This window comes from Heloderma suspectum, chromosome 13 (genome assembly GCF_057233095.1).
Source record: "Heloderma suspectum isolate Gila_16-S chromosome 13, 16-S_ref, whole genome shotgun sequence".
NCBI lineage: Eukaryota > Metazoa > Chordata > Lepidosauria > Squamata > Helodermatidae > Heloderma > Heloderma suspectum.
The window spans coordinates 601,887-628,589 of NC_139470.1; the positions used below are offsets into that span (position 1 = coordinate 601,887).

Sequence of the window (26,703 nt, forward strand, 5' to 3'; positions counted from 1 at the left end):
GCCGAGCTCGTCTTCCCGGTGCGGCGATCAAGAGCAGGCAACTGCCACCTGTCTGGCTCAGAGCCTGCCACATCCGAGTCACGGCACCATTTATGTTGCAGAACCCAGAGTCAGAGAGACCACGGAGTGAAGGAAAAAGAGATTCTTTATTTAACGCGCGGGCTTAAGGCTGGAATCGTTTCCAAAGAGCCAGAAGCCCCGATTTACATTAGCACATTGGTTTTATAGACATTGTGACACATATGAAACGGCTCCTCCTCCCCCTCCCGCATGGGGTTGCAATCCTCAACATTTTTTTTCTTAGCACTATTGTTTATAATACAAGAAATGGGTTATAGGGTAGCCATGATAAGGAGAGAACAGAAGAGAACAGCAGAGAACAAGATATACAATTGTATGACCTTTGACAAGATAAGGAATTCCTGTGTCTCGTCAGCTTACAACAATATATTCAAGGGAGAAAGAGCTCAGCAAGAACATGAAGCATGAGACTGCATGAGGCTACTTAGTCTGATCCCCGATATGGCTGCTACAGAACGAGAAGTGCCAAATGTACAAGCTGGGTTTAGAAAAGGCAGAGGAACTAGAGACCAAATTGCCAATATCTGCTGGATAATGGAGAAAGCCAGGGAGTTTCAGAAAAACATGTATTTCTGTTTTATTGACTATTCTAAAGCCTTTGACTGTGTGGATCATCACAAATTGTGGGAAGTTCTTGGTGGTATGGGGATACCAAGTCATCTTGTCTGCCTCCTGAGGAAACTGTATAACGACCAAGTAGCGGCGGTAAGAACAGACCACGGATCAACGGACTGGTTTAAGATTGGGAAAGGCGTACAGCAGGGTATACTCTCACCCTACCTATTCAACCTGTACTCAGAACACGTCATGCGACGTGCTGGGCTTGATGAAGCCAAGGCTGGAGTTAAATTGCTGGAAGAAACATTAACGATCTCACATATGCGGATGATACCACTTTGATGGCTGAAAGCGAGGAGGAGTTGAGGAACCTCATGACGAAGGTGAAAGAAGAAAGTGCAAAAGCTGGGTTGCAGTTAAACCTCAAAAAACCCAAGATTATGGCAACCAGCTTGATTGATAACTGGCAAATAGAGGGAGAAAACGTGGAGGCAGTGACAGACAGATTACTGCAGACGCTGACTGCAGCCAGGAAATCAGAAGACGTTTACTTCTTGGGAGGGCAGCAATGACAAATCTTGATAAAATAGTGAAGAGCAGAGACATCACACTGACAACAAAGGTCTGCATAGTGAAAGCAATGGTATTCCCTGTAGTAACCTATGGCTGCGAGAGTTGGACCATAAGGAAGGCTGAGCGAAGGAAGATAGATGCTTTTGAACTGTGGTGTTGGAGGAAAATTCTGAGAGTGCCTTGGACTGCAAGAAGATCAAACCAGTCCATATTCCAGGAAATAAAGCCAGACTGTTCACTTGAGGGAATGATATTAAAGGCAAAACTGAAGTAGTTTGGCCACATTATGAGAAGACAGGATACCCTGGAGAAGATGCTGATGCTAGGGAAAGTGGAAGGCCAAAGGAAGAGGGGCCGACCAAGGGCAAGGTGGATGGATGATATTCTGGAGATGACGGGCTCGGCCTTGGGGGAGCTGGGGGTGGTGACGGCCGACAGGAAGCTCTGGGTGGGCTTGTCCATGAAGTCACGAAGAGTCGGAAGCAACTGAACGAATAAACCACAACAACATCTTGTTGACCTCACCCTCAGAAAGCAGATGTCTGCTGCATGGATAAAACTTGGGGCGAAATTGATGGTGTGTTGGAGCAGTTTTCTCAACGTAATCTGTCCATTTGTCTGATGTAGCTGCTGCGTCTTCGTATTTTGTCTTACTCCTTTTTGTGCCTGCTTTGTGAGGGCATAGCCCTACAGAGCAGGTTCATACGTGTATAAATGTACTGGCTGGAAGCAGAACATTTCATGAAAAAGGAGCAGGTAGTTTTCTCTGTACTTCCATCGCTAGTGTTTCTGTTCAGAAAAAAATTGCCCCATGACACACATTTCCCATAAACAAGTAGGGAATGGTCTGATCTCCACTTCTGCATATGAAATGGGTGCTGGAGCCAGCTAGGCTGCTTGCAGAGCTGCACCACATTTCTACGTGGGGATGTGAAGTGTCAGGGATGGATTTCAGACCTGATTGGAATCACTAAAATCTTTTTATGGCGCCAGCTCTGCGTAACTGTAAGTAGTGATTCAAAAATGAAAACCATTTTGCCTTGTTCAGACCAACCTTGATTTTGAAACAGTTGGAACAGAGTAGCCAGTGTGGAAGACGCCTGGCGCAAGCAGGTTGCTTCCCATGCCCGCAGCTGCTGTGGTGACAGTCGGAAGAAGCGCCGTGAATGGTGCAGGCATATGGTATAAGAGAAGGCGCTGAGGAGGGACATTGTGGGCAGACACACTGCTATTGAAAGCCTCTCTCATTAACCCCTCTATTTTCTTGGAACCAGTTTCATAGGGAAATGAGTAATTAATTAGGCCGAGGAATCTGCATCTGTCTGGGTACCTCTGCGACACATCCTATGAAAACATTGCAATGCTTCCCCACATTCTGTTGAGCAACAATCTGCCTTCAGATGTTCCATCCTCAGAGGTTCAAGGCGACACACTATGAGTGAGATGAGCAGCCTCACAGGGAAGGCCGGGCAAAGGGCTTGTTAGCAAATGGTGAAGGGCTGGGTGGACAGAGCCATGGTGCTGTTTCAGAGGTAGTGGATGTCAGTGGTGACTGTTGCCACCACTGCAGTCAGCACCAAGCATAGTGCTTGGTCAGTATGGAAAAGGCGGAGAGAGAAAGAGGCCTTTGAGCCTTCTCTAAACTACTGTCCGCTCCTGTCTTGGGCACAATACTTTGGCAGCTTTCCAGGGCCTGCAGTGCCCTTGGTGAAGGGAAGCCCTGCAGCCACCCAGGACATCCTCCTCTGTGGAAAGGCTAGCGTGACGATGATGCTGACTTTCCTCCAAGTGAGTCTGGACCCAAGGGGCGGGAGTTGGGCCCAACTGATGCCACTTGCGTTTCCTTTCGTGTCCTGCCACTCTGTTCAGTGACAGAAAGGAACTTGTGCCAAACAGTTCTCCTCTAGGAAGGGCATCCCTGCAGACTGCTTGTGACCTAGAAAGCCAGCGTTAACAGCATGCTCTGCCAGAAAGTAAAATCAGTTTGATCCCTAAAGAGTTCATGAATTCATAATCAAAGGGCTCTCTCTTTTCGCCTCCTTGAATTCCTCTTCATTGCAGAAAACATTTCAAAATGTTTCATGCCGGAAAGAAAATGAGCGATTAGCTGACTTCTTTTTTTTAAACCACGTTTCTGTCATGCTGTTCCATAAAGTCAAAATCAAGGTGGCTTGCTTAAAGAAATTAGATCAATCCATATATACCAGATAGTGTAAATTTGCTTTACAGATACACATCAAGAAATAGCACATAATACAAAGTGCATGCGCATGCTCACACACACACAGACAGCCATCTGTAATTGGGTTTTGTGATATGTCCTCTCTTCCTCCTTCCTCTCCCACTTCCTGACTTAACTTTCCTTCCTAGCTAATACTTTGGTGCTTAAGAATTGCGGATTTACACAGCTGCCTTACAGGCTGAGGAAGCATCACATCGGCCCATCAGGTTAGCTGTGGATGGACCTAGGTGGAGGTTGTCCTTTGTTCAGTTCACAGAGCATCAAAGGGGGCCCTTGTGCGTGTTCATTGAATTAAAGGAGGTTGCACAAGATAGAGCACCACAAAAAATAGGACAGATGATTTGATATGGGCAGCCAAATGGCTCATCTGCCAACACTGACAAAGGGCAAGTCGTGGATTTCAGCAGGATTTGCTGGGGATGGGGGGAGATGGATGCAGGGAGCTGTGTGGCAGAGCACAGGATGGACCTTGTGTGGCCACTTGGGATGTTGCCAGTAAAAGCCCTAGCTTGGTCCCTTCTGCCAGCGGTTATTTGCTGGATGTAGCAGCAGGCTGGTTTAACCACTGGCCAGGGCTGGATTGGACCAAGACAGCGGGACCCTGAGGACTCGGCAGGGAAGGCTCACAGCTTTCCGGTCACCCACAAGTGAAAATGCAGTGTGGGGTGCAGCCCCACTTTCAGAGAGCCCCAGCGCATTGTGCTGCTTTAAAGCTGGAAGCCCCATGGAGATGGTCTAATAGTCCACAGCTTTCATGTGCAGCCCACATAACTACCCACCAGGCAAAGGGAGGCTCTGAGCCAGGAAAGTGGATCTCCTCGTGAGAACATCAGAAGGGCCTTGCTTGATAAGGCCAAGGGTGTTCCATCGGGCCCAGCAGCTAGAGATACCTCCAGGAAGCCAGCAGGGGAGGGCATCACCCAGCCCACCCCGTGTTCCCTTCCCAGTATCTGCTGCTTGGAGCAATGCTGCTTCTGAACCGGGAGATCCCTCACAAGACCAGCTTGCCTTGGGTTGCCCACAAAAGAGAAACTGGATAGTGAGTCTGGAAACCAGATAAAATGTAGTGCAAGGGCTGGGTGGGAGGATGGGCCATATTTCCGTCAGGGGCTGCATTCTCAAAGGCGGGGCGGGGGGGGGGACAGAGGCCCAAGTAGGCCACCCTCCCCCTCCCTCTCTTTCCCCTCTCGCATGCAAGCACACCTTACACCCTGCTACAGGGGTGGCAGCAAGGGGGGACTGGAGGGATAGATTGCTCTTGCCAGAGGTCTGAGTGGATCCCTTGCAGAGGGCTTTTGAAATTGGGCTGAAGAGCAGATGTGCTCCAGAGGCCCCAAGTTGGCTCAGCTCTGATGTCATTAATTGCTTATCAGGATACCACAAAAGTATTGGTGAGGCAAACTAGAAAGAAGCCTGGAGGCAGTTTTCAAAGAGAGGAGCCCCTGTTGCTCCCTGTGGGCAATGGGCAGGATGTGGGGTTTGTATCTCAGACTGAAGCACAGCACCGTGGAAAAAGGTCTGTCAGATTGGTTAACAGACAAGAGACTTCATGGCTATATTAGGATAACATAACTCTTCAGTGGCATAAACCCAATAGTAAAAATCTGAAGCAAATGATCTCTCAGATCTTATTATTAGAAATAGGCTGTGGTCCAAAGGACATTGAATCGGAGATCCGTAGCGGGATCTCCATGGGGTTAGATTTCCACTTCAAGGTGGGTTGGCTGAATTGAGAGAGTGGCCCCTTCCCCCTGGCCTGTTTCCTGCATCTCTGCCCCCTGCCCCAGAGCTCCTCTTCTGCCTAAATACAGGTGCGGGGGGGGGGGGGGAAGACGCATTGCCCTTGCCTGGCGCTCCTGCTCCAGTTCACCCTCCACTGTTTTGATTTAAGCAAAAGTCAAAACGGAAGGAAAGATCCAGTCCAAGATCTCCTGCTTCATTTGTTATTTGGTCCTGAGCGCAAGCAAGAACAAGAACGCAGGTCTGGGCGATTTGCTTGGGTCATCCTTAGGACAAACCTCACAGCCCCCTTGCTGCTGAAGCTGTGACATGCTGGCAAAGGGTCCCTGAGTAATTCGTGTAGAGGCTGGAGATTCTGCTTGGCTGCCTGTCTTCCCCGTCTGTTCACGAGGCCTCTTTCCAGTAGTGCCAGGCAGACGTTTCCCGGCTGTCGTTGTCTGGGAACGGCTCAGTTTGCGCCCTCTTGGCGGGGGGGGGGGGGGGAGGAGGCCATGGCCAAAGGACAGAGGGGGACGCCTGCCGGCGGCTAGGCCACTTGTGTGCTGATGTGGCTTGGTGGGGGGAGGCCAAGGTCATGGGGTACTGGTGCCTTGAGGGTTGCCAGAAGGGCCTCAACGACCCATGACCCGGCTGGCTGACATGGCCAGGGGGCCGCCATTGGCACGCAGCTGCTCACCGTGTGGGCTGTGGGCTCCCCCATCCCCCTGCCACCATAGTTTCTGCCACAGCCATCCACATGCAGGTTTTGTGGTGGTGTGATGAAAAAGGCAAGGCCTGCCCAGGAGCTGCCTGCTGTGTTGCTGCTTGAAGAAAAAGGGGGAAGACCTCTGGGCACACAAGGAAGGTTCACTATGTCCAGCACATTTCAGAATAACCCCTTCATCAGGGATGCTCTAGATTAACAATTCTCAGCCTGGCCACAGACTTGGCAGAACGCTGTTTCTGAGAAGCGTTGGTTGCTCTGTTCCGAGTAACTAATTGCAATCCTATACGTGTCTACTTAGGAGTAGGTCCCATTGTGTTCAGTGGGGCTTACTCCCAGGTAAGTGTGCACAGGACTGCAGCCCTAAAAGTATTTGCTTCTGTCTGCAGCAAAGAGTCTCTCTTGCTTTCCTTCTTCAGGGATTGGAATTGCATTGAACTGGCAACCGGACCTGGTCCAGTGGAATCCATCTTGGGCAGGCTGTAGAGAAGTGGCTGCTGGGAAATGGCGCTGTGGCCTCAGCTGTCCATGCCCGCACACTCCCCCCACACACCTCTGCTATGCCAGCTGGCCATCCTGGCCATCCCTCGCTGGCCCCTTTCAGCTCTGGGATTGGGAGGAGGCGGGGAGAGATGGGTGCCCCTGCTGCAGCAACAGATGATGAGAGCTGGGGGGGGCGTGTCTTATGGCAACAGCAGCGTTGACTCCTGCTGAGATAATTTATTTTAATAATTTAACAGCAAGAGGTGTCTTGCTATTGCTTTGTAGCAGTTTGTTATTGTCCTTGGAGCTCGTGCTTGATCAAGCTGGCTTTCAGGAGAAAAGGATGCCCGCCCCCTTCCTTCCAGTGTTGCTGCGTGCCAGAAAGGCCGGTTGCAGGGGCTCCTCCTGCCGGTAGTGAGTCTATAAAGGCATTGCCTATATGGGGCAGAATCTGGCCTTGCCCAGTGAGGACTTTCATCTCCTGGGCGCCAACTTGGAGGGCTTTAAAAGGGGATTAGTCAGATTCCTGGAGGAGGAGGCCATCAACGGTTACTAGTTGGGATGGCTGTATATTACCTCCAGTATCTGAGGCAGTTTGCCTCTCAGTAACCACTGCTGGGGAACGTGAGTGGGAGGGAGGGAGCGTGCTTCTGTACTTATGTCCTGCTTCTGGGCTTCCCACTGGGGCATCTGATTGGCCGGTGTGGGGAACAGGATGCTGGACTAGAGAGGCCTTTCACCTGGTCCAGTTTCAGCTCTTACATCTAGCCCCAAGATAGGAGAGTGGAACAGTGCAGTGAAAAGATGACACATCCACAGTAGAATCACAGTCTTGAGGGCAGATGAGAACCAATTGCCCCTTTTTTGTAGAAAGGTAATCGTGTGGCGAAATTCCTAGTGGACCCCTCTGGAGTGGATTTGCAGGAGGGCTTTGTGCTTCATCAAGGTGCTTAAAAGACCCAAACAAGGCAGCAGGAGGAGACCTTTGAGGTGCCCAAGGAAGGAACAACAGGGCAACAAAACGCCCTAGGTCATGGATCTGTGAAGAGGGAATGAGTGCTTTCCAGGCAAAGCAAAACAACCCCCAGGAACAACTGGGTGCCGCTTATTGTGGGGCAGAATTGCATGGGGACGATCACTGGGTGTCCCCGGAGCTCTCCCTCCCTTGTGGGTTCCCCCACTCTGTTCTGGTGGTCTGTGCTGTAGCAGCTCAGTTTTGGCAGTCAGGCAAGGGTGTGATATCACTGGAGGCAGACCCCCCTCCCCCCCGGGCTACGCAGGCTGTTCACACTGCAGCACATGGCCAGATGTATGTGCTGGAATGGAAAAAACATCCCTGGGAAGGTACAAGGGAGGGAAATGAGCATGTCTTGTTCAGAGCCAGCTCAGAGTGAGGGGAACGGCCAAGCGCGAGTGTCCCTCCCTCCCGGCGCTCCAGGGCTTGGTGTGTGCTAGTTCTGCGCTTGGGAGCACTCTGCCCAAAAGATCTTACTCAGCATTGTTCTTCCTTTTTGTAGCTCTGGGAAGAATACTGAACAAAACTCCCATTTTATTACATTTTTAGTCTTGGTGATTTACAGCAAGTAGGAAGCAAATGGATGCACTCTGTGTACCTGCCAGATGGTTTCTTTCTTTCTTTCTTTCTTTCTTTCTTTCTTTCTTTCTTTCTTTCTTTCTTTCTTTCTTTCTCTGTGCCTTGCACTTGGAAGGGCTGTGCCCATGAATCTGTAACCCACTGCAAACGCCCTCCTTACACCAGGTAGGCAGCCATGCTGGGCCTTGTGGAACATCCTTTAGATTGCTGCTTCTGCTGCTGCCGGTATCTTGAGATCATTTGATTTCACAATCCTGCACCTTGAATAAAGACAGGTGTGTGCGAGCAAATGAGAGAGAAAGTGCTTCCAGATTAGATTTGTACTGTGCAATCGCCTTGCCTCAAACATGGAATGTGGGGTGGGTCCAGATGACATCTTCTATTTGCAATCCTCCCGTGTTTTCCCACCGCTTCTTCCACCTTTTTTTTTTTATCACAAAACACCAGTAAAGAGGGAAGGATGGGTTAGCTGCACAAGGGCTTTGGGTTGGTGGTACTAGGCGCTCTCCATCTGAAAGCACCCTAAATACCATGTGATCTGGGGAAAATAAATGCAGTTTCACCCTGTTGAGAGATTGAAATGATCCTCTCTTAGCTGTTTGATTTTGCATCCAGAGAGAGAGAGAGAGAGAGAGATTCCAGAATGTAGTCCTGTTCATCCGAACTGCCAAGCAAGCAGAAGCTGCACTGTGGTACCTCAGCAGCTGACTGACTGTGGCAGGTGCTTTTGTAGGCTGTGGCCTAACCTCTGTGGCTGCTCTCCAAAGGGCAGGACCGGCCCCCTTTGCCAACACTGTGTGGCCGTTCTGTAGCCTGTGTTGGGGCTTCCCCTCCAGGTGTGCTTCTTGGGTTCCTGGATCTTGGCTTCTCCTTAAGGGCCTGCTTTAGGCTGCGGCCTGTAGTTGACATGAGTAGAAGGTCAGTGCTGGACTGCTTCTGGTGGTGCTACTGGTTCCGTGGCCAGCCTGCAAACCCAACCACCTTCCCTAGTTGCTTCTTTGGCATTTCCTTCCATGCACATCAGGAGGGTCTAATTCTGTGCTCATAAGCATACAAGAAGGCTAAAGGTAGAATCATCCCACATTGCACAGTGCAATCTTGTTTGTAAAGGCAGCTGGCTGGTGTGGGGGGAGGCAGGTTGTTAGCTCACTGTTCAAAACATTCACAAAAGAGGTGGGCAGGGGAGGAGGGGGCCTGCTTTGTCACAAATTATTGATCTGTTGACTGAGCTGGACCCTGGAGGGAGGGTCTGGTTTGAGAGGAGCATTTCCATTATTGATCCCTGGCCTGATGCAAATTCTCTCCGTGGTCCAGTCGGTGTACCCTGAAGCATGCATTTGTGTGTGGGGGGGGACATCTTGGCACTGTGGGGGTTAAGCACAGGGCAGACACTAACTGACTCAAAGCACTCCTGTGGCTGAAGGGCCGTTCCCATCCAGGTCTGATTTCTTGGGCCTGGCAGAGGAGCAGCGATCTGAGAGAATAAGGCTGCAGAAACCGAGTGGGTTGCCAGCCTCTCCGCTTTGCTCTTGTGGGGACTTGGTGGCTGCTTGTGAAATCCATCACCAAGGCCTCGCGCTAGATGAGCACAGCTTTGCTGCTGCAGCTGCTGAGGGCCAGTCACCGTGGAAGGGGCAGCTGCCTTGTGAGAGCAGCAGGAAACGCGGAGACCCACTCCCGGCGTGCGCCCAGCCCTCGTGAGCTCTGCCTACATGCCCCTGTCTGGTTTTCCTCTTGGTATCATCCGAACTTGACCTGGTAGAGGCCAAAGACCGTCCCCACAAGAACTGCTTCAGCAAGCTGCCCAGCAGGCCTCGTTATCCTTCCTCCAGACTCGGTTTGAGAAGGCACTCGGGTGCCTTTTGGAGGAGGGAGAAGCAGAGCACGGGGTCTTCCGCAGCTGCTTGCTGCCAATTTCTGCATTGGTTTCTGCCTCGTAAGTAAGGCTGCAGCAGCAGCCTCGTTAGCAGAGGGCTGGAGCGGAGGCTGCTCCCTTTGCAAGAGGCAGCGTGGCTTTCTGGATGAGATGGATTTGGATGCTCACCCGGAGAGTCGGATTGACTGATAGTCTGTTCAGGCTTTCCCACTGCTCAGCGTCTGTCTGCTCTCGCTTTCCACCCCTGCTCATAATGGACATTGTCGGGAACAAGGGTTTGTGCTGCAGGTTGTAAATGATACTGAAGAGTGGCTGAATTGTCACCTGCATCTTACTAATGCCTTCCCAACAGGATATGCTGCTGGACACAGACACTTTTTCCCCTTCCCCTCTTTCAGCCATAGGCCTGCCTGTCCTTGTAAATCAGTAAGAGAAGTGTCCACAGAGGATGCCGAGAACCATTGCTGACTGTTACGGGATCCTGTGTGGGACGCCTCGAGGGACTGTGAGCAGAATGGATGTTGTAACATGCTTATGTTTCCAGAGAGTGGAAGAGAATTTTGAATAGACAAAACAGATCTTTTGCAATACAATAGTTTTATTGTGCAGCCCTTTGAGGAAGGGAGAGCAGAGTGAAGCTTACATTTCATTCAGTCCAGTCCATTTATATTATGGCTAAAGCAGCAGGACAGGCCCAGTAAGCAGGCGGCTGGCAGTGGCGGCTGACAGTTCCGGCCACCTCCACCCACTTCTGCCTTGCAGGGAAGCCTCCGAGACTTTGTGCAGCGCCTCGCTGGAAATCCAGAAGGTTTGATAATGAGCAGGAGGCGGTTGCTGTGTTACCCTCTCAGATGTGTTGTGTGAGTGGAGAGTGACACAGCCCCCACCCCACTACATGGAGCTGAAGTTTCTCCAGCTGCTTAGCTGGAGGGAGGTTACATTAATTGAGACCCAACATGACTGCTGGAGTCTCAGTGACGCAACTGGAGGCAGTCAATACACAGAGGGTTTGCCGCTTTGCTTCACGCCGCCCCAGGCGGATATCTGTGAAGGTTCTTGGCTGTACCCAGGGATGTTATTCTCTGTCTCTGAATATGACTTTCGTCGTCCCACTTTGAGTTTCTCTACCTGGACTGGCCTTGGTGGGTTGTGAGGCCCTTGGAATTGTTTTGCTGTCTGCAACCGAGAAGCAATGGAGAGAACAAGTGTGTTCTTCCATTATGCACACGAACATTTCTGATTGACAGGCAGGTGAATATTGAGGAGTCTGGGGGGTGCTTCCAGATGAAGCTTCTATTGGGCTATTGCCCTGCCTCATTCATTGAATTTTATGGGGCATCCGGACGCCGTTGTCTTCCATTCGTAACCCTCTCATGGGCACTAAGAGCCATCCATCCCCAAGGTATCATACAATTTTGGAAAAATAAATCCAATTCCACCTCGTTGGGAGATTTGAACAATCCTCTCTTAGCCACTTGATTTTGCAGCCTTGATGTCTGTACTGCTTCGGGGACTGGGAGCTCTTCGGATGCACTTCTTTGGGGCTAAGGATGGGAGAAAGGCCTCTCCCTGCGGACTGTAGCTGCGATGTGTCCATGGCCTTTATCCGCCAGCCTGTGTCTTGTTCTGACTCCTTCCAGTCTTTACAGAGCTGATAACAGCATTACAACAGGAGCGTGCACAAACAAGCCAAATGTGGCAGGCAGAATCTGCTGAAGAGAGCTCTCCTTTCCAGAAGCCCTGTTTGCCCCTGGCTGCAGACTGCCCACTTCGTATCAGCTGACAGTTTGTCCCACCAAGAGCTCTTGGAGGCCTAGTGGGTCTCTCCTCTTTTATGCTGTTCTAGTTCAGACAGTTCCCAGCCTTCTTCCACTGAGGGTTACAGTGAAACAGCAGCAAGGAAGACGGGTGTCTCTTAAACAAATTAAGTTGTGATTCACTCTTTTCCTGTGTAGCCCATGAATGGTTAAATTTGATAAAGTGGTGATGAAGAATTATGAAGTTATTTGTATGACTTTGCCACTTGGGGCTCTTGGCAAATGAGACGATTCATCGTGCTGTGCAGCCAGTTGTGTGTCTTAAAGGAAATTAATGCTGTTAGTCTTCCCACCCATATCTTCGATTGTTCTCCTTTGATTCTCCTTTCCAGAGTGTCGTTGTGGCTGAGTTTCTTTCTTCACTAATTTCTGAAACAAAAATAGCAATAAAGCAGACTGTTTCCTCTGTTCCGCAGTTTCAGTTGTCGTGCTGCTGTTTTTTGTCTTCTCTGATCACCCACAAGCTTCCAACTGGGTCCATTTTCTTGAAGCTGCCAGTGGGAGGGGAGTTCCCGTGGAAGGGACTTGTCTAGAAGTTGCTTTCTCAGGGCCACTGTTTGCCACAAGAGCCCTTGAAGAGCCCCCATCGTTGCATTTCTTTCCCTGACATCTTGATCCAGTGGATTTTCTCTCCTCTCCTCCTCCACTCCCCCAAATTAGCCCTCCCTCCCTCCCTCCCTCCCGTGATTCTGCCGCCCAGGATCAATGTCCCACCAAGTTTATCAAATGAGTAGCTATCTTGATGGGTGATTCTAGGTATAACTGTGATGGCAGGTACAAACTGGGGGCAAAGGTGCTCGAATTGAGCCCGGGAAGCTGGAGCCTAAGGCAAAGTGAGGAAGCCCTTCCGAGAATCCGGTGCCACAAGAGTCAGCGGAGGAGGCTGCCACGTCTGGCTGAATCTGTTGATCTGGGTGAACAGTTTCTGGATGACAGATTTCAAGGATGGATTTTTGATTGGACTCGAACTGGCTGCCTCCACAGCGGTTCATTGTTGATGCCCCATAGACCGTTGAGCAGGTCTCCCGGCTGAGGCAAGGGCTCAGATGCTCATCTTCACCTAGACCCTTGTGCTTGCTGGAAGCGGTGGACACTAATGTGTGCAGTGTAGTTCCCCATGGTGGGCGGCACATTTTGCAGTAGGCTCCTATTCTGCACACTGTCAAAAGAACGTGGGGTTTCCCAGCAAGGCCTGGCAATGCACCTGGCTCTCTCCCAGGATGGTGGGCTTGCGTTTGTTTACCGGCCGTGCTCTCCCTTTCATTTTGCAGCAGGGGCACTTACTGCTGAACAGTGCAGGTGTTTTATGACTGAATGGCTGTGTGGAGGATTTGGATGTGATGTCATTTATGGCAGAGGTTCTGCCCCATGAGCTGCTGAAGAGGTAGTGTGAGGGAGAGGGAGAGAGATAATTCTCTATCTGCAGTTGTGGCTGCTGCAGCAGAATCCCACAAGAGGGGAAGGGTTTTGTTCCCTGTCTTTTAACAGCACTGATCTTTATAGTTTCATCTGTATCTCTCCGCATGTCTAGTTGTGGTCCTCACCACTGATAGTGAAAGCAGTGGGGCTGGGGTTGCTTAGCAACCACATTGGGAGCCAGGAGGAAGGGTGAATAGGAGGCTCTGGGAGGGAGGCGCCGAGGAGGCAGAGCACACATCCTGCAGAACAGGATGGGAAGGGAGGTGCCCACGGGAGATGGTGTCCACCCTTCCCTCCCACTTTGAGCAGAGTTTCCACCCCGTGGGTTGCTGCCGTGAGCCCAGCTGTGCTGGAAGGTGCATGTGTGCCTGACAGGATGACCCGCAGCCCTTCCAAGGCTCCCTGTGGAAGGCTGAATTCCCAACGACTCCGAAATTTGAGCAGCAAATATGGCCACTTGTGCCTGTTCTCTGCCCTGGGCAAAATTTGCCGGGAACGTGCCCTCCAGATCAGGCCATGTTTCATGTCACAAATGAAGTGGGGTGCCTCCAAGGTCTGATTCACACCTGAAAATAGCAGCGCAGTGGCGATGTGAGAAGCAGCTATGTAGACTCTGCTCCTGTGAGCAGCTCGGGTGTGCGTTCGGCATGGCTCCCCTGGCAGGTCTGGTGACTTGCACCATGATGTCACCAGTCCTTCTTTTCGTGGCATGGAGTGGTCTGGCAAAAATGCCTGGAGCCATGCAGGGAATCCCCCCACCCCCTGCAACCTGGGTTGCCTCTGAGGGGGCTGCGTTCCAAGCAGCCCGTCTACCCCCACTATGCTGTTGCTCTTATGTGTGAATTGGACCTAAGCCAAGAGGCAGGCACCCTCTTGCGCTTGGCTGTTAGCGCCTCCTTGTTTCTCCCTCTGCTAAAGTTTCTTACCTTGCTGAAAGTGTGGTTTATAAAAAGGAATTTGCAGACAGCCACCCCCTTGTTAAGATCAGAACCTCAGAAATGGGTTTGGAGAGTCAAGAGCTGCAGTGCTTGGAGAGGTGTGGGAAGGGGAAGCATGCTTGCTAAGTGTCACAGAACCTAATGGATCTTGACCTGAGTGTCAAAATCGCCACAGGCTGCCTTTCTAGGATGGAGCAGTGGCAGGTGTCCTCTTTGCCCCTTGTCTTGTGCGTGGCATTCAAGTGACGCACATCCTGCTTTTCCATGATGAGCAGCATTTTGATTTGGCAGGTGATGGCCCTTTTGGGAGGTGGCCTGGTGTTCTGGTGAGGGCACTCTTCCAAACTGGCACTGGTGCTTCTTCCACTTTGGCGTCCAGACCCTTGGAGCAGCCCCCCCCCCCCACATGCATTACCCAAAAACCAGGCAAGCCGCACAGTGTCTGGGGAGGATTTCAGCGCTCTCCTCTGGAGTAGGAAGAGGAGGATGGCTCTAGAGGGAGTGCTAGGTACTGGAGGGAGCGCCGGCCAGGGTGGGTCTTTCTCAGGCAAGCACTGCAAAATCATGTAGGGCAGGGGTGGGCAACTTGGGGCTCTCCAGATGTTTTGGCCTACAGCTCCCATCAGCCCCAGCCAGGATAGCCAATGGTGAGGGATGCTGCCATGCCTCCCTCGGACTCCTCTGAGGATGATGGGGAAGGGCAGGCTCCGGACCTAGGGGAAGGGACCAGCACAGAAGGAGCCTGAGCCCCCTGTGGATGTCCCATGCCCAGCTGCAGTTCCCCGGAGGATTCGGAGGGCGAAAGGCCACTGACCCCCACAGAGCAAAGGCAGCTGCATGTCTGGGAGCAGCGCAGGCGAGCCCTGTCTGGCTCTTAGAGGCAGGAGGGCCAGTGGGATGCAGCTGCCTCAAGTTGTGGTTGTTGAAAGCGGAAGGCAGGCTGGGGCAAGGCTGCTGCAGAGCAACGTCGTATCACTCGCCAGACCTCCACCTCAACCTTGGACCTGACCCACTGCCTTGCTTGTGTTCCCTTGCATGTTTTGGACCTCGGACTGGACAACAGGCTTCTCTTTGCCACAACACTTTGGATTCACTGCCCGGGTAAAATATTCCTTGCTTCAGCCGTTTTTTTGCTTCCCCAGCCTTGGACAGGTTGACGACGCTGTTATCAGCCAGTGATTTATTGCTGCCAGCTGCGGTCAGCTGGCAGGAGCTGACAGTTGCTGAGAGTTGTAGACCAAAACCTCTGGAGGGCCCCAAATGCCCCCCCAATGTAAGGGCATAGATGCAGTGGCCTGGGCAGGGGTGACTTCCTGACCCGACACTGACTCCTCGGCCTGCCTTCCTGGCTGGGCTGAGGCCCAGAGGTGCTTTCTCTTTACAGACGGGCAGATGACCCGTGGGGCCAGAGCGGGGCTTCTGCTCTGGGTGCAGCTCTTGCCCGACATCTTGATCAGATTAAATGTTTCCATGGCAGCAGGATGTGTGCTTCCTGGGAAGGGGGCAGTCACGGGGGGGGGGGGCAGGAGTGCTTCAAAACAATGCATTTTCTGTGCAGCATCCTAAAAGTTTCAATAAGGCAACAAAAGCCTCCTAAATAACAAGGTCGCAATTAAAGCTGCCCATAAAATCTGTCACCTTCTCTCCGAAGATGCCGCATTTCAGGCCTCCAGTGAAAACAGAAGTTAAACTCCATTTCCTGTCCAGTGAACCACGGGAATAAACCAGGTGTCTGGAGACACTCCCATAAATAATTCACAGGCACAACATTACATTACAGTGATGCTGCTGAGCTCGGGATGCAGCCCCGTCACTAGCCAGGTCATTCCGATTTACCCCCCAGCCTCTCTCCTGAAGCCGCCGTCGCCGCCTTATCTGGAGCCTTCTGTAGGCAGGTTGCGCTACACTCCCAGCTGGAGATGGCAGGAGGCGGGCATAGTGGAGACCCAAGGCATTAGCAGGATCCTGCTCTTCCTGCTTTGGCCATGATCCCAAGATGGCGTTGGCAGGAGGAGGATCAAAACTGGGGCCCAGGGAAGTAAAGTTTTTCTGCTTCTCCGGGTTGGGAAGGGGCCTTGCATTTAAATAACCTTCTGGCTTTTTGGAGTGAGGCGTCATTTTGCAGAGCCCTTCCTCTCTGTGTTCTGCATCCATCGGTGTTCCAATGGCAACCTCAGTAGCAGCGAGGAGGGGCTTCTCTCCCTCAACAAGATTAAGCCTAATCTTGAATTAACCTATTTGATCATTTCACAACCCTGCTGCATAAATTGCAATTAGTGAGAGGCACCTGGAGCCCAGCGATAATCCTCTGTGTGTGTCAGCTTGCCTCCTGTAGCCCTTCAGACTCACCGATCTGCCTGCAGCTGGTGATAAATGCTGCTGGTACTTTCCTTATCTCCATTTGGGGCACTCTGCATCTCTTTGAACCAAGTGACACTACAACTCTCTAATTAGTGCTAAGCGGGACATTTCTCTCAGGCTTCCTTCCCCCTTGTCAGATGAGGAATTTTCCAGATAAGCTGACCCTCATTTTTCAAAGGCCTGTCTCTGGATTAGACCTCTGAGAAAAGAGCTTTATTCTGCTTGGCTAAACAGAGTATTTTCCAAAGTGATTTGCAGCCTTTTGAAGTGACCCCCCCCACACACACACACGCAGAGCCCAGGTAATGCAGCGTAGTCAGCCTGCCTTAAATAGGGCTGGCACACGGCAGAGAAGTTGGTGGCAGTGGCACTGGCTGCCTTGGTGGGGAAGGAGAGAGACTCAGCTCCCTCCTCTGGCTTCTTTGAACTGAAGTGCCAGGATGCCAAAAGCGCCATGCCCCTGGGCGCTGCTCTTCTGGCCATGCCGCTTTTGTGGTGTTCGTGAGACACAGCATTTCCCACACAGCCGTATTGGGCATCTCTTGGAGTGAGAGGCCTCCTGGCTCTTCCTGCCACAGCTCCTGCTGTCTTCTACAAAGGAATATTGAGAACATTGGCTGTATATCACCTTTTACTTCTGTTGGTGGCCACTTGGGTTAAGGGGAGCGATGGACTGGCTGAGAGTTCAGGCAAGCGAGAGCCAGGGCTTCGATACGTGACAGGTTTTCCTCTGTCCAGCATGGCTGACGGATGAGGTGGAGTCACAGGGCTGCTGCCTTGGGTCTCTGAGCCCCCAGCCTCATTCTCAGCACATGGGAGACAAAGCTTCAAGAACGCGGCTCTTCTGCTGGGCATTTGTTTTTTGTAGCTTGGGGGCGGGGCAGAAGTGAGTGTCTCTGTGGAAGAGGTGGGCTCCCATGCATTTGTTCCACATGCAGTTCTTCTTGCCTAGTTGCACAGGTGTGGATGCTTGGGAGGTGGGCAGGAAATTACATGCCCATTCATCTAATTTAGGTCATTTATTCAGTGATAAATGGCTGAAAGGCATTACTAAAGCTAGAATTATTAAATGCTGAGGAGAACCAGTCCTCCTGAGGAATCGGCAAAAGCTTCCGCAAAGGGAAGTCCTTTTGGAGTTTTTCTGAGAGTGCCAGTAAGTGTGTGAATAGGGAGAAGCTGAAAGATATGACATCCAAAATGTTTTTGACAAAGTCCCTCGTCAGAGGCTCCTGAATAAACAAAGCAGTCATGGGATAAAAGGACAGATCCTTTTATGGAGCGGTAACTAGTTAAAGAACAGAAAGTAGAGAGGAGGATAAACAAAGGCAGTTTCTACAACGATGGGTGTGTAAGCAGTAGCTTCCCCAAGGACCAGTACTGAGGCTGGTACTATTGAACTCATTCACAAATGGTGTGTAGTCAGATGGAGGCAGAAGCCAAGTGTTCAGGCAACACCAAATCCCTCAGAATGGTGAAACCCCTGGACTGCAAAGAACCCCAGAGGGTGTCTCTGGAGTGGGAGAGAGGGCAACGACCTGGCCAATGGCAGCAGGGGGGCGGGCGGGGTTGCCCTTGCCTATTATGCCACCACGCATCCTGTCCAGTGATCTGCTGGGCTTAAATGCTTGGGAATTCAGGACAGGAGGAGCGTTCTTTCATGTACCATCTGCCCTGTTGCCCAACAGTCTCCCAGCCCGAGCAGATGGAGGTGATCTCTGAGGTGACACTGACCTGGGCAATTTCAACTTCTACGCAGAGTCAGGGTGGACTGATTTAATCACGTTTCCCACTTAAATGTTTTCATACATTTCTTGAACAATGGCGCAAACCTGAACACTAAGCAATGTTAATTTGCAACCCAATAGATCATTTACACTGTTTCATTCTTACAAGCAGGCTCTGCATCTCTTTGTCTCACTGTATATATTTTGCATGCTTCCTTTTTTATTTATAGAGGGAGTGTGTTTAACATATTCCCATATAGAATCTTTCTAATGACCAGCATGACATTTTGAGGCTAACAGCCAAATTCTATACATGTGTCCTCGTAAATAAGTTCCACTGAGTTCAATGGGGCTTATTCCCAGGTAAGTGGGTACAGGATTGCAGCCTTAGTATGAGTATACAGGAAGATGCACACTGGACAATATTGTCTTCTCTTTTTGTTTCCAGTGTTGGTCCTTTCTTGTCATGGCCCAGCCTTGCCCTCACAAAAAATAAAGTTGCAAACAAAATTGAAATGCCTATGATTCTTGGAATCAACAATCTTGGAATTGTTGTAGATCACAGGCTGAATATGAGCCAACAATGTGATGTGGCTGCAAAAAAGGCCAATGCTCTTTTGGGCTGCATTCATAGAAGCATAGCTTCCAAATCCCAGGAAGTACTAGTTCCCCTCTACTCAGCACTGATTAGGCCTCATCTGGAGTACTGTGTCCAGTTCTGGGCACCACATTTTAGGAAGGATGCAGACAAACTGGAGAGGGTTCAGAGGAGGGCAGCAAAGATGATCAGGGGACTGGAAACAAAGCCCTATGAGGAAAGACTGAAAGAACTGGGCATGTTTAGCCTTGAGAAGAGAAGACTGAGGGGAGATATGATAGCACTCTTCAAGTACTTGAAAGGTTGTCACAGAGAAGAAGGCGAGGATCTCTTCTCGATCGTCCCAGAGTGCAGGACACAGAATCATGGGCTCAAGTGACAGGAAGCCAGATTCCGGCTGAACCTCAGGAAAAACGTCCTGACTGTTAGAGCAATACGACAATGGAACCAATTCCCTGGGGAGGTGGAGGGCTCTCCCACACTGGAGGCGTTCAAGATGAGGCCGGACAGCCACCTGTCAGGGATGCTCTGACCTGGATTCCTGCACTGAGCAGGGGGCTGGACTCGATGGCCTTGTAGGCCCCTTCCAACCCTACTATTCTATGATTCATAGGTCAAAGCAAGGTTTGATACTTACTGGGCTAAAAAATCCAATATAAAATTTTTAAAATCTCATGTTTTGGATTTTTTTAAAGCATTGATCTTTATCTACGCCTGCTATATTGTCTTTCTGTCTTAACTAACTCCTGTGCCTTGCTTGGCCCAGCTGCACCACTATATAAGCACAAAACCACAATCCTATCTAACCTGTGTCTTTGCACATGTGACTTTAGTCAGAGAAACTGAAAAGCCCAGAACTTCCAAGAAGCAAGGGCTGGTAGTTACACTGGACAGAGCCATTTTTATGAGATGAAAAACTGAAATTAATGCCCATGTTTGATTGGTTAAAAAAAATCAGATTTTTTAAAAAATCAGTTTTTATCCACCCTGTGTAGAGATCACCTTGCCAGGTGAGGTCCAGGATTTTACGGCTGCCATGGTGACCATGGGCCTCTTCGACTGGTAGCTGGATTTATTCACATTTCTGGGCATAATGCTTCACCAGGTGTTTTGTTTTGGACGATGAGGAAGCGACCTGAGGGTGGAGGGAGAAGAAATGCTGGCTGGGGCATGCTGGGAGTTGTAGGCCATTTCTCTGTCTAAACATGCATAGGATTGCGCCCTTAGACTTTTAACAACCTCTAAATTTTGTAGAGGTGGAGGGGGCCCATTAAGATGGTCCCCCCTCCTCAGAGGCTGATCGATTGAGATGGATTCCTGGGTGCTGGGGGGACGTTCCCCATCCAGTACTTGCGGCAGGAGATAGGGGACAGGAACTCTGTTGGTCCTCCTGAACCTCTCAACAGAACTCGAGGCCATCAAGCGTGATACCCTTCTAGGCCATCCTAAGGGGATGGCAATTGGGGGTGGTGCACTGAGTTGGCTCTGTTCATTCGCAGCACACAGGACCCAGGAGGGAGTGCCGTGGGACCACTCTTTCTCCCTGTGGGCAGTGTAGTTCCGCAGGTTCCATCCTGTCCCGCATGCTGTTCAACATCTGTGACACTGCTGGGTGAGGTCACCAAGCAATTGGGGCTGTGGAGTCATCAGTATGCCAATGATGCCCAGTGCGCTCTCCCCATTTCATCTGATTCTAGGGAGGCAGCAGAAGTACTGAAGTGTTGTCTGGGACTGGTTTTGTCTGGCGCAAAACGAGCTGAAGCGGAATCCCGGCAAGACTGCAAGAGTGCTGCTTGTAGGTGGACCACCTGGCTTGCGGTTAGGCATGGAGCCTGTCTTGCACAGGGTTGTGCACCTGCTGAAAGATGGGGACATTGCAGCTTGGGGTGCTCCTTGATCCCGCGCTCTTGCTAGATGTGCAGGTGGCATCGGTTGCGAGGAGTGCCTTTCCCCAGCTTCCGCAGGCTCACCAGCCACAACCATTCCTAGCAAAGGCAGACCTGGCCACCATGATTCAGGCCCTAGTTACTGCCAGATTAGACTACTGCATGTGAGGCTCAATGTGGGCCTCTCCTTGAAAAGTATCCAGACACTGCCGCTGGCACAAAATGTGGCAGCTAGGCTGTTAGTGGGAACTGGGCGGTCTGGTCTGTTAAGCCTGTTTTAATGCTGGCTGCTCGTTTGTGTCTGGGCTCAATGCAAGTCCTGGTGCTAAGCTCTGAAGCCCTACGTGGCTTGGGACCTGGGCACCGTAAGGGCTGCCTTCTTCCGCATGTTCCTTTCTGCCCGGTGTGGTTGACATGCCCAGCAGCACCAGACAGGCCGCTTAACAAGATCAGCCTCGGATGGCCTTCTCTCTGTCCCATCAGCCAGGACAGCTAGACTGGTGGGGACGAGGGAGAGGGCCTTTTCTGTGGTGGCCCCCACTCTGTGGAACTCCCTCCCTAGGGAACTCCGTCATGCCCCCTCTTTAATGAGCTTCCGTCGTGCATTAAAAACGTGGTTGTTCAGGCAGGCATTTGGGGTGGGTTAGGGTATTGTAGAAAATGTTTTTATTGTAGAATTTTATTGTTTTAAACTGTTTTATTGTATGTTGTACATCGCCCAGAGTGGCTGGGTGATCAGCCAGATGGGCGATTAATAAATTTAATAATAAATAAAATAAAATACATCTGAGGCTGACTTCAGAGCTGCCCTCCTCCTGAAGTGAGGTGGGCGCCCGTTCTCTGGCTGCACCTCCCCTGCATCTGCCAGCAGAAATTGCCCAGGCCCTGACACTGCACTGCTTGAGGCAGTATGGGTGAAGGGAGCTTTCAGAAGGCATTTGTGCAAAAATGTCAGTAGCTTCTTAGATGGCTGTGTTGCCCCCCCACCCCCCCGCGCCGTCGCCACTGTGATGAACTGCTGTTCTTATAAAGTGTTCCTGTTGTTTTGTCCATTATTGTTTGAAATATTGCTGACTGGGAGATTCCCCCCAAAACCTGGCTGGCTACTGCTGGAAATAGGTCACTGGGGTAGATGGACCTCTGGGCTGGTCCAGCAGGGTCCTCTTAGGAGGGCCCTGCCTCTGGTGTTCAATCTCCTTCCGTAATCGCAGGCTCTCAGTAAGGCTTTCCGGGTGGCTTACAACAGAGTAACAGAGAGGAAAGAATACATGTTTTAAACCTCTGCTTTTTATGCAAGCAGGAATTGAGGGGTTACCCTGGGAGCAGAAGGCGGGAGGGCCCGCTCAGATGCAAAACGGATAGAGATTTGTTTTATTTCCTGCAAATGAACCAAAAAGCTGGGTGTGTTTGTGTGCGCACAGAAAGGGGTGTGCACCGTTCCCTGCCCAGTTTTTGCAGTCTCCCTGAAACAAACCCCCCATGCGATTCAGCATTTTATCTGTAATACCTAACTTGTGTCACGTATTTCTTTAGAGTAAAACTACATTTAAAGCGCGCGGGGGGGGGGGGGCATTTCCCAGCAAGTGAGCCTCCCCCCTCCTGCGCCTCCACAAAGGGGGAGACGGGCGGGCGCTAGGGCCCAGGAGGCGCTCCTCCAGAGCGGGACTGGAACGGGAGCCCGCGCCGGAGCGAGCGAGCGGAGGCATTAGTGCGGCCGGCCGGGCGGGGGAAGCCGGGCGGCGGCGGCCGTGGCGAGCGGGCGCGTGCCGGGCTCCCGCGGGCATCGTGCTGCCGCCCTGGGGCTGACTGCGCCGGCGGCCGAGGCAGAGCCGGAGCCGCCGCCGGGCGGCTGCCGCGCGGGGGCGAGCGCCCGCCGCCCCGGCCGCGGGGCTTGGATGGCCGCGGGAGGGGGCGCTTCCTGCCGCTCGCGCGCGGCGGCGCCCCCGCCCCTCCCCCGCGCCGCCGCCTGGGCCCCGCGGGAGGCGGGGCGGCGGCGGGGGCCGGCGAGGACCACGATGCCGCGGCCGGGCTCCCCTTGGCGCGGCGGCGTGCGGCGGGGCTCCGGCGCCGGAGCGCCCTGAGCGGCGGAGGCGGAGGCGGGACGCGCCCAGCGCGCAGGCGGCGGAGGGCGGCGCGGCCGGGCCGGGCCGGGCCGGGCCAGCAGCATGAGCCGCGGCGACCCTGAGCCCGCCCCGCCGCTCGGCTGATGCTCGGGAGCCCCGCTCCACAAATATGATGAAATGGCAGCCCCGGAAGAAGGTGAGCCGCGGCCCGGCGGCGGCGAGCGGGCGGCCTGGCCGGGGGCGCGCCCGGCGTGCCGGCCCGCCCGGCTGCCCCCGGGAGCGCGCCTCCGCCTCGCGGGAGCGGGCCTTCGGCGGGGGCTGGGGCCCGGGCGGCGCGGCCGCGAGGCAGCGGAGCCGCGCGGGGCGAGGGCGCCTGGCGCGCTGCCGGCCCCGGGCGTGTCCCGCGCGCACGCGCCAGCCCGCCGCCGGGCCCGGGGTCGTGCGGCGGCGGCGGCGGCTCCCTCGCCGGGCGCTGCTGCTCGGCGCTGGCGCTGGATCTCCCTCTCTCAGGCCGCTTCCATATATGGCCGCCTCGTGGGGAGCGGAGTGCTCCGAGCGGGCTCGGCCTGCGGCCCCTGAGCGGCGGCGCTTGGCCAGAGGGCGCCCCAGGCCGTGTCCGCGGGGCTCGGGGGGCGGGCGCGCCGGCTCGCTGGCCTGGCTCTCGGAGCCGCCGGCGCGGGACCCCCCCGGCTCGCCGCTGAGCGGAGCCGCCCTTGCCGGCGCCCGGGGGGCCGCCCTTCCCCGGGGGGCCTGGCCTCGCCGCCCTTGGCTGCGTCGTGCAGCTGCGGGCCATTAGGCGGGCCTGGCATCCGCGGCCGCTGCGTCGCAGCCTGGCCGGCTCTTCCTTTGTGCGCTGCTGCCGGGCGCCGCGCGCTCCTCGCTGGCAGGATCCAGCTTCGCTGGGGCGGAAGCAGGCGAGAGACGCGCAAGGCCACCCCTCGCCTTGCTCCGGCCGCGTGGCTGCCCCCCCTCCCGCGTTCCAGCTCCGGCGGCTCCTCTCGGTGTTGGACTCTGGGCTCGCGGGGCGCTCCTGCGAGAGGGGCTTCTCTTAACCTCAGCGCGCCTGGGGGGTGGGGGAGGGCTTGCGTGGATTGCCCGGGCCCTTTCTCAAGCCCCGGCTGCCCTCTCTGCCTCCTGCACTTTGGTCAAAGCCTGTTTTTGTCATTCCATGTGGCTGACAGTCAGCCTTGTGGTTAGCGCTTTGGAACCCCCTTTGGGCTGCAGTTGCAGAAGTCTTGACTCGAACTGCTGAAATATTATTCTTGGCAGCTGGAAGAAGCTCTTCGATGCGTCGGGGGGGGGGGGTTCTCTTGACGGGATCGGTTCACCCGGCTGATGCTTAATCACAAAACCAGAGGCCAGAGTTTGTTCTCTGCGCTCATGTCTCGGCCGTAATCCCCACCAGGGCTGGTTCCACCCTCTGTGTGGAAGAGGCACTTTGCTTTTTGCTGGAGCTATCAAATATCTTCGGAATCTGGCTGAGCACATCGCCCCGCTTGGTCTGTGAGATGATGGAAACTGTTCCTCTCAACTCAGCTGGGGAGGAGCAGGAAGGAGGTTGCAGGCGAGTGCCCGGCTGGGAGCTCCTCAGCCTGTGTGGCGTGAGAACTGCCGTCTGCTCTCTACGCAGACAGGGTAGTGCCACGGTGCAATCGGTGACGCCCATCGAGGTCCCGTGAGCAAAGATGGGAAGGAGAGACAGTCACCTGTGTGCCCCTTGTCTCTGAGGGGCTGCACAAGGACTTCCCTGGCTCCACCGTGTTAATGCCAGTTGGTGCTCTTCGTGGCTTTCCCGGCTTTGGTGGCCTCTTTGCTCCCTCGGAGTGGGCAGATCCCAGCCACCTAGCTAAGGTAGAGGGAGGCTCTGATGCGCGTGTCGGTGCCTGTGTTTTTGGATCTGAAGTGTCTGAAGCGGAGCCCTGGTCTTTCTCAGTCTTTCTGTTTGCGTTGTTATGCTGCTTTTCCTCTCGGTGGGCGAAGTGGTTTACACTAAAAAACAACAACAACCACCCTCCCTTCCCCATAGCCTTAAAAGGAAACAGGAAGACAAAACAGCATTCCTTCAAAAGTCCCGAGATAATCCAACAGCCCTTAGAATCAAGGCTTGTCTTACAGAGGAATACAGCCAAGGGTAGAGGGGTGCCTGCCGGTTCTTACCAAGTTGCAAACAGAGACATGGGTGAGCTGGTGTTCCTGTTGAAACATGTTAAGTGTGAATTATACCATTTCAGAATTGCAAATGATCTGATTCTGTTCCTTGTAGCATGTTCATTTATTTTGTGGGGTGGGGGGTTGCAGGTACAGAAGCTTTACCTGCCTTTTGGTGAATACTTCCCAATTGTTTCTTTAAGTAGGCTTCATATCAATAGCAAATCCTGGAAGGCTTTGCCTTGCCTTTGTGTCTCTCCGGTGTCATGCAAGCATCTCAGGGGGCTTTGTGATCTTTAGTTAACTGGACCCTGAGACGCGGTCCATGAATTCACATAGATCTCTCTCCCTACAGGAAACAGTGTGAGCTTTTCTGTTGTGGGAGATCGGCTTCCCCCGCCTATACGCCTCTCATGGTACACAGGCGTGGCTCTGAACTGATCCAGCAGGCTTCAGTTTAAGAATGTTTTGATATCTGACATGTTTATCTGGTTAAATGTTTATTCACAATTTTTAGTATATAGGGAAAAATGGGTTGGCGTTTTTCAGACTTGAAACGCTCCTCTGGGCAGCAAAGGTGGAAGTAGCTCGTGACCGTCACAGGAGCCAGCAGGTCTGCTTGCTGCCCAGCCGCTGTCAGCTGGACACAGAGCCGGTTGCCCGTGAGCCCGATTCTTCGGAGGCCGCCCTCTGTCTGCCCAAATGGGTGAGCGTAGATCTGCAGCCAGCTCAGCTGCCAAGCAGTGTGTGTCTGTTTGCACCGGGCGGTGTGGCTTCACCAGACTGGGTCTTTATGACGGGCGGGTGAGCCGTGAGGCCTTCTTGTGGTGGGAGTGGGCAACTTGTAGTCCTCCAAGCGTTGTTGGGCTGCAACTCCCATCAGCCCTTGCCAGCATAGCCAGTGGTCAGGGATGCTGGGAGCCACCATTTCCCCCTCCCCACCTTGTGGGGAGACATGCAGAGATGCCGTGGCAGCGCAGTGGGACTCTCCGCCCACTGGAGTGGATGGACTGGCCTCTGGTTGGGCTGCTGAGCCTGCCAGCCAGCACAGAGGTAATGTGTTCATGGACTGGAGTGCCTCTGCCTGATCCCCATTGCAGTACCTCTTTGGCTCTCAGGCCTCGTTCACTGAGGGGCTTTGGGCAACCGTTTGGCTCCTTCTCTTGTACCCAGTGTGGATGGCAGAGGTGGACTTTGGCATGGGAGATCTTTGTTCAAGTCCAGCATCAGCCAGAGACCCTTCCTGTGGCTTGTCAGTTCCCCATTTGTAAACTAGGCATCTTGGTGCTCTCTTCTCATAGGACTGTTGTGGAGACAAGCGCAATGCAGATTGTAGTCAGTGGTTTGGTTAACAAGGTGGGGCACTCTTAGGCTGCATACAAAGTGCTAGAAAATGAGGAGTTGTCACCATTTTCCTCCCACGGGGTGAGCCCAGCTTTCCTTTTGCTTTCCAAATGTAGCTGGCACATGGATAGACGAACCAGCTACCAGTTCTGTTGTCAGTTTTGACCCATCCTTCATCAACCTTTCCACCATTTTTTTTTAAAGCTTGTAGGTTTGTGCAATTTAAGTTTGTCGCATTATCTTTAAAGAAACACATGCACACACCATAACCAATCTGAAAACTGCACCTGCTGTGCGTGTGTTTCTAATGTTCTAGACTCTGGCCAATCAGCACTGTGTGTGGCTTCTGGAGCAAAGTGGGGCTTCCTCCACCAGGCCGAGCCCTGGGGGTTGGGCTCATTTAAACAGGCCATGATGAGCGCACTGCCCGAGCGGCCCCAGTAACAGGTCACCAGCATATGTTTCCGTGGGTTTGCAGGTCTTCTGAAACTAAGACTGATGAGAGCATGGCCGGCAGGGAGCAGCCAGAGCTGAAGTCCAGGCCTCAGGCGTTGT

At 53.0% G+C, this 26,703-nt stretch overlaps 1 protein-coding gene across 8 annotated transcripts in view; it reads left to right on the top strand.

Moving 5' to 3' along the window:
• Window positions 1-26,703, top strand: part of TTC28 (tetratricopeptide repeat domain 28) — a 151,418-nt gene that overhangs the window by 50,532 nt on the left and 74,183 nt on the right. The window contains exons 1-2 of one of the 8 annotated variants that reach the window (XM_084819769.1): window positions 331-24,835; window positions 25,354-25,510. The exons of 4 other annotated variants lie outside the window; for them this stretch is intronic. Coding sequence is in view for 1 of the 4 variants with exons in the window: in XM_084819767.1 (XP_084675893.1) it covers window positions 22,826-22,852 (27 nt within the window). In the remaining 3 variants the exon portion in view is untranslated. Of the gene's footprint in view, window positions 1-330; window positions 25,511-26,703 lie in introns of those variants that run through there. 3 more of the 8 variants (XM_084819771.1, XM_084819768.1, XM_084819767.1) reach the window with 3 other exon arrangements.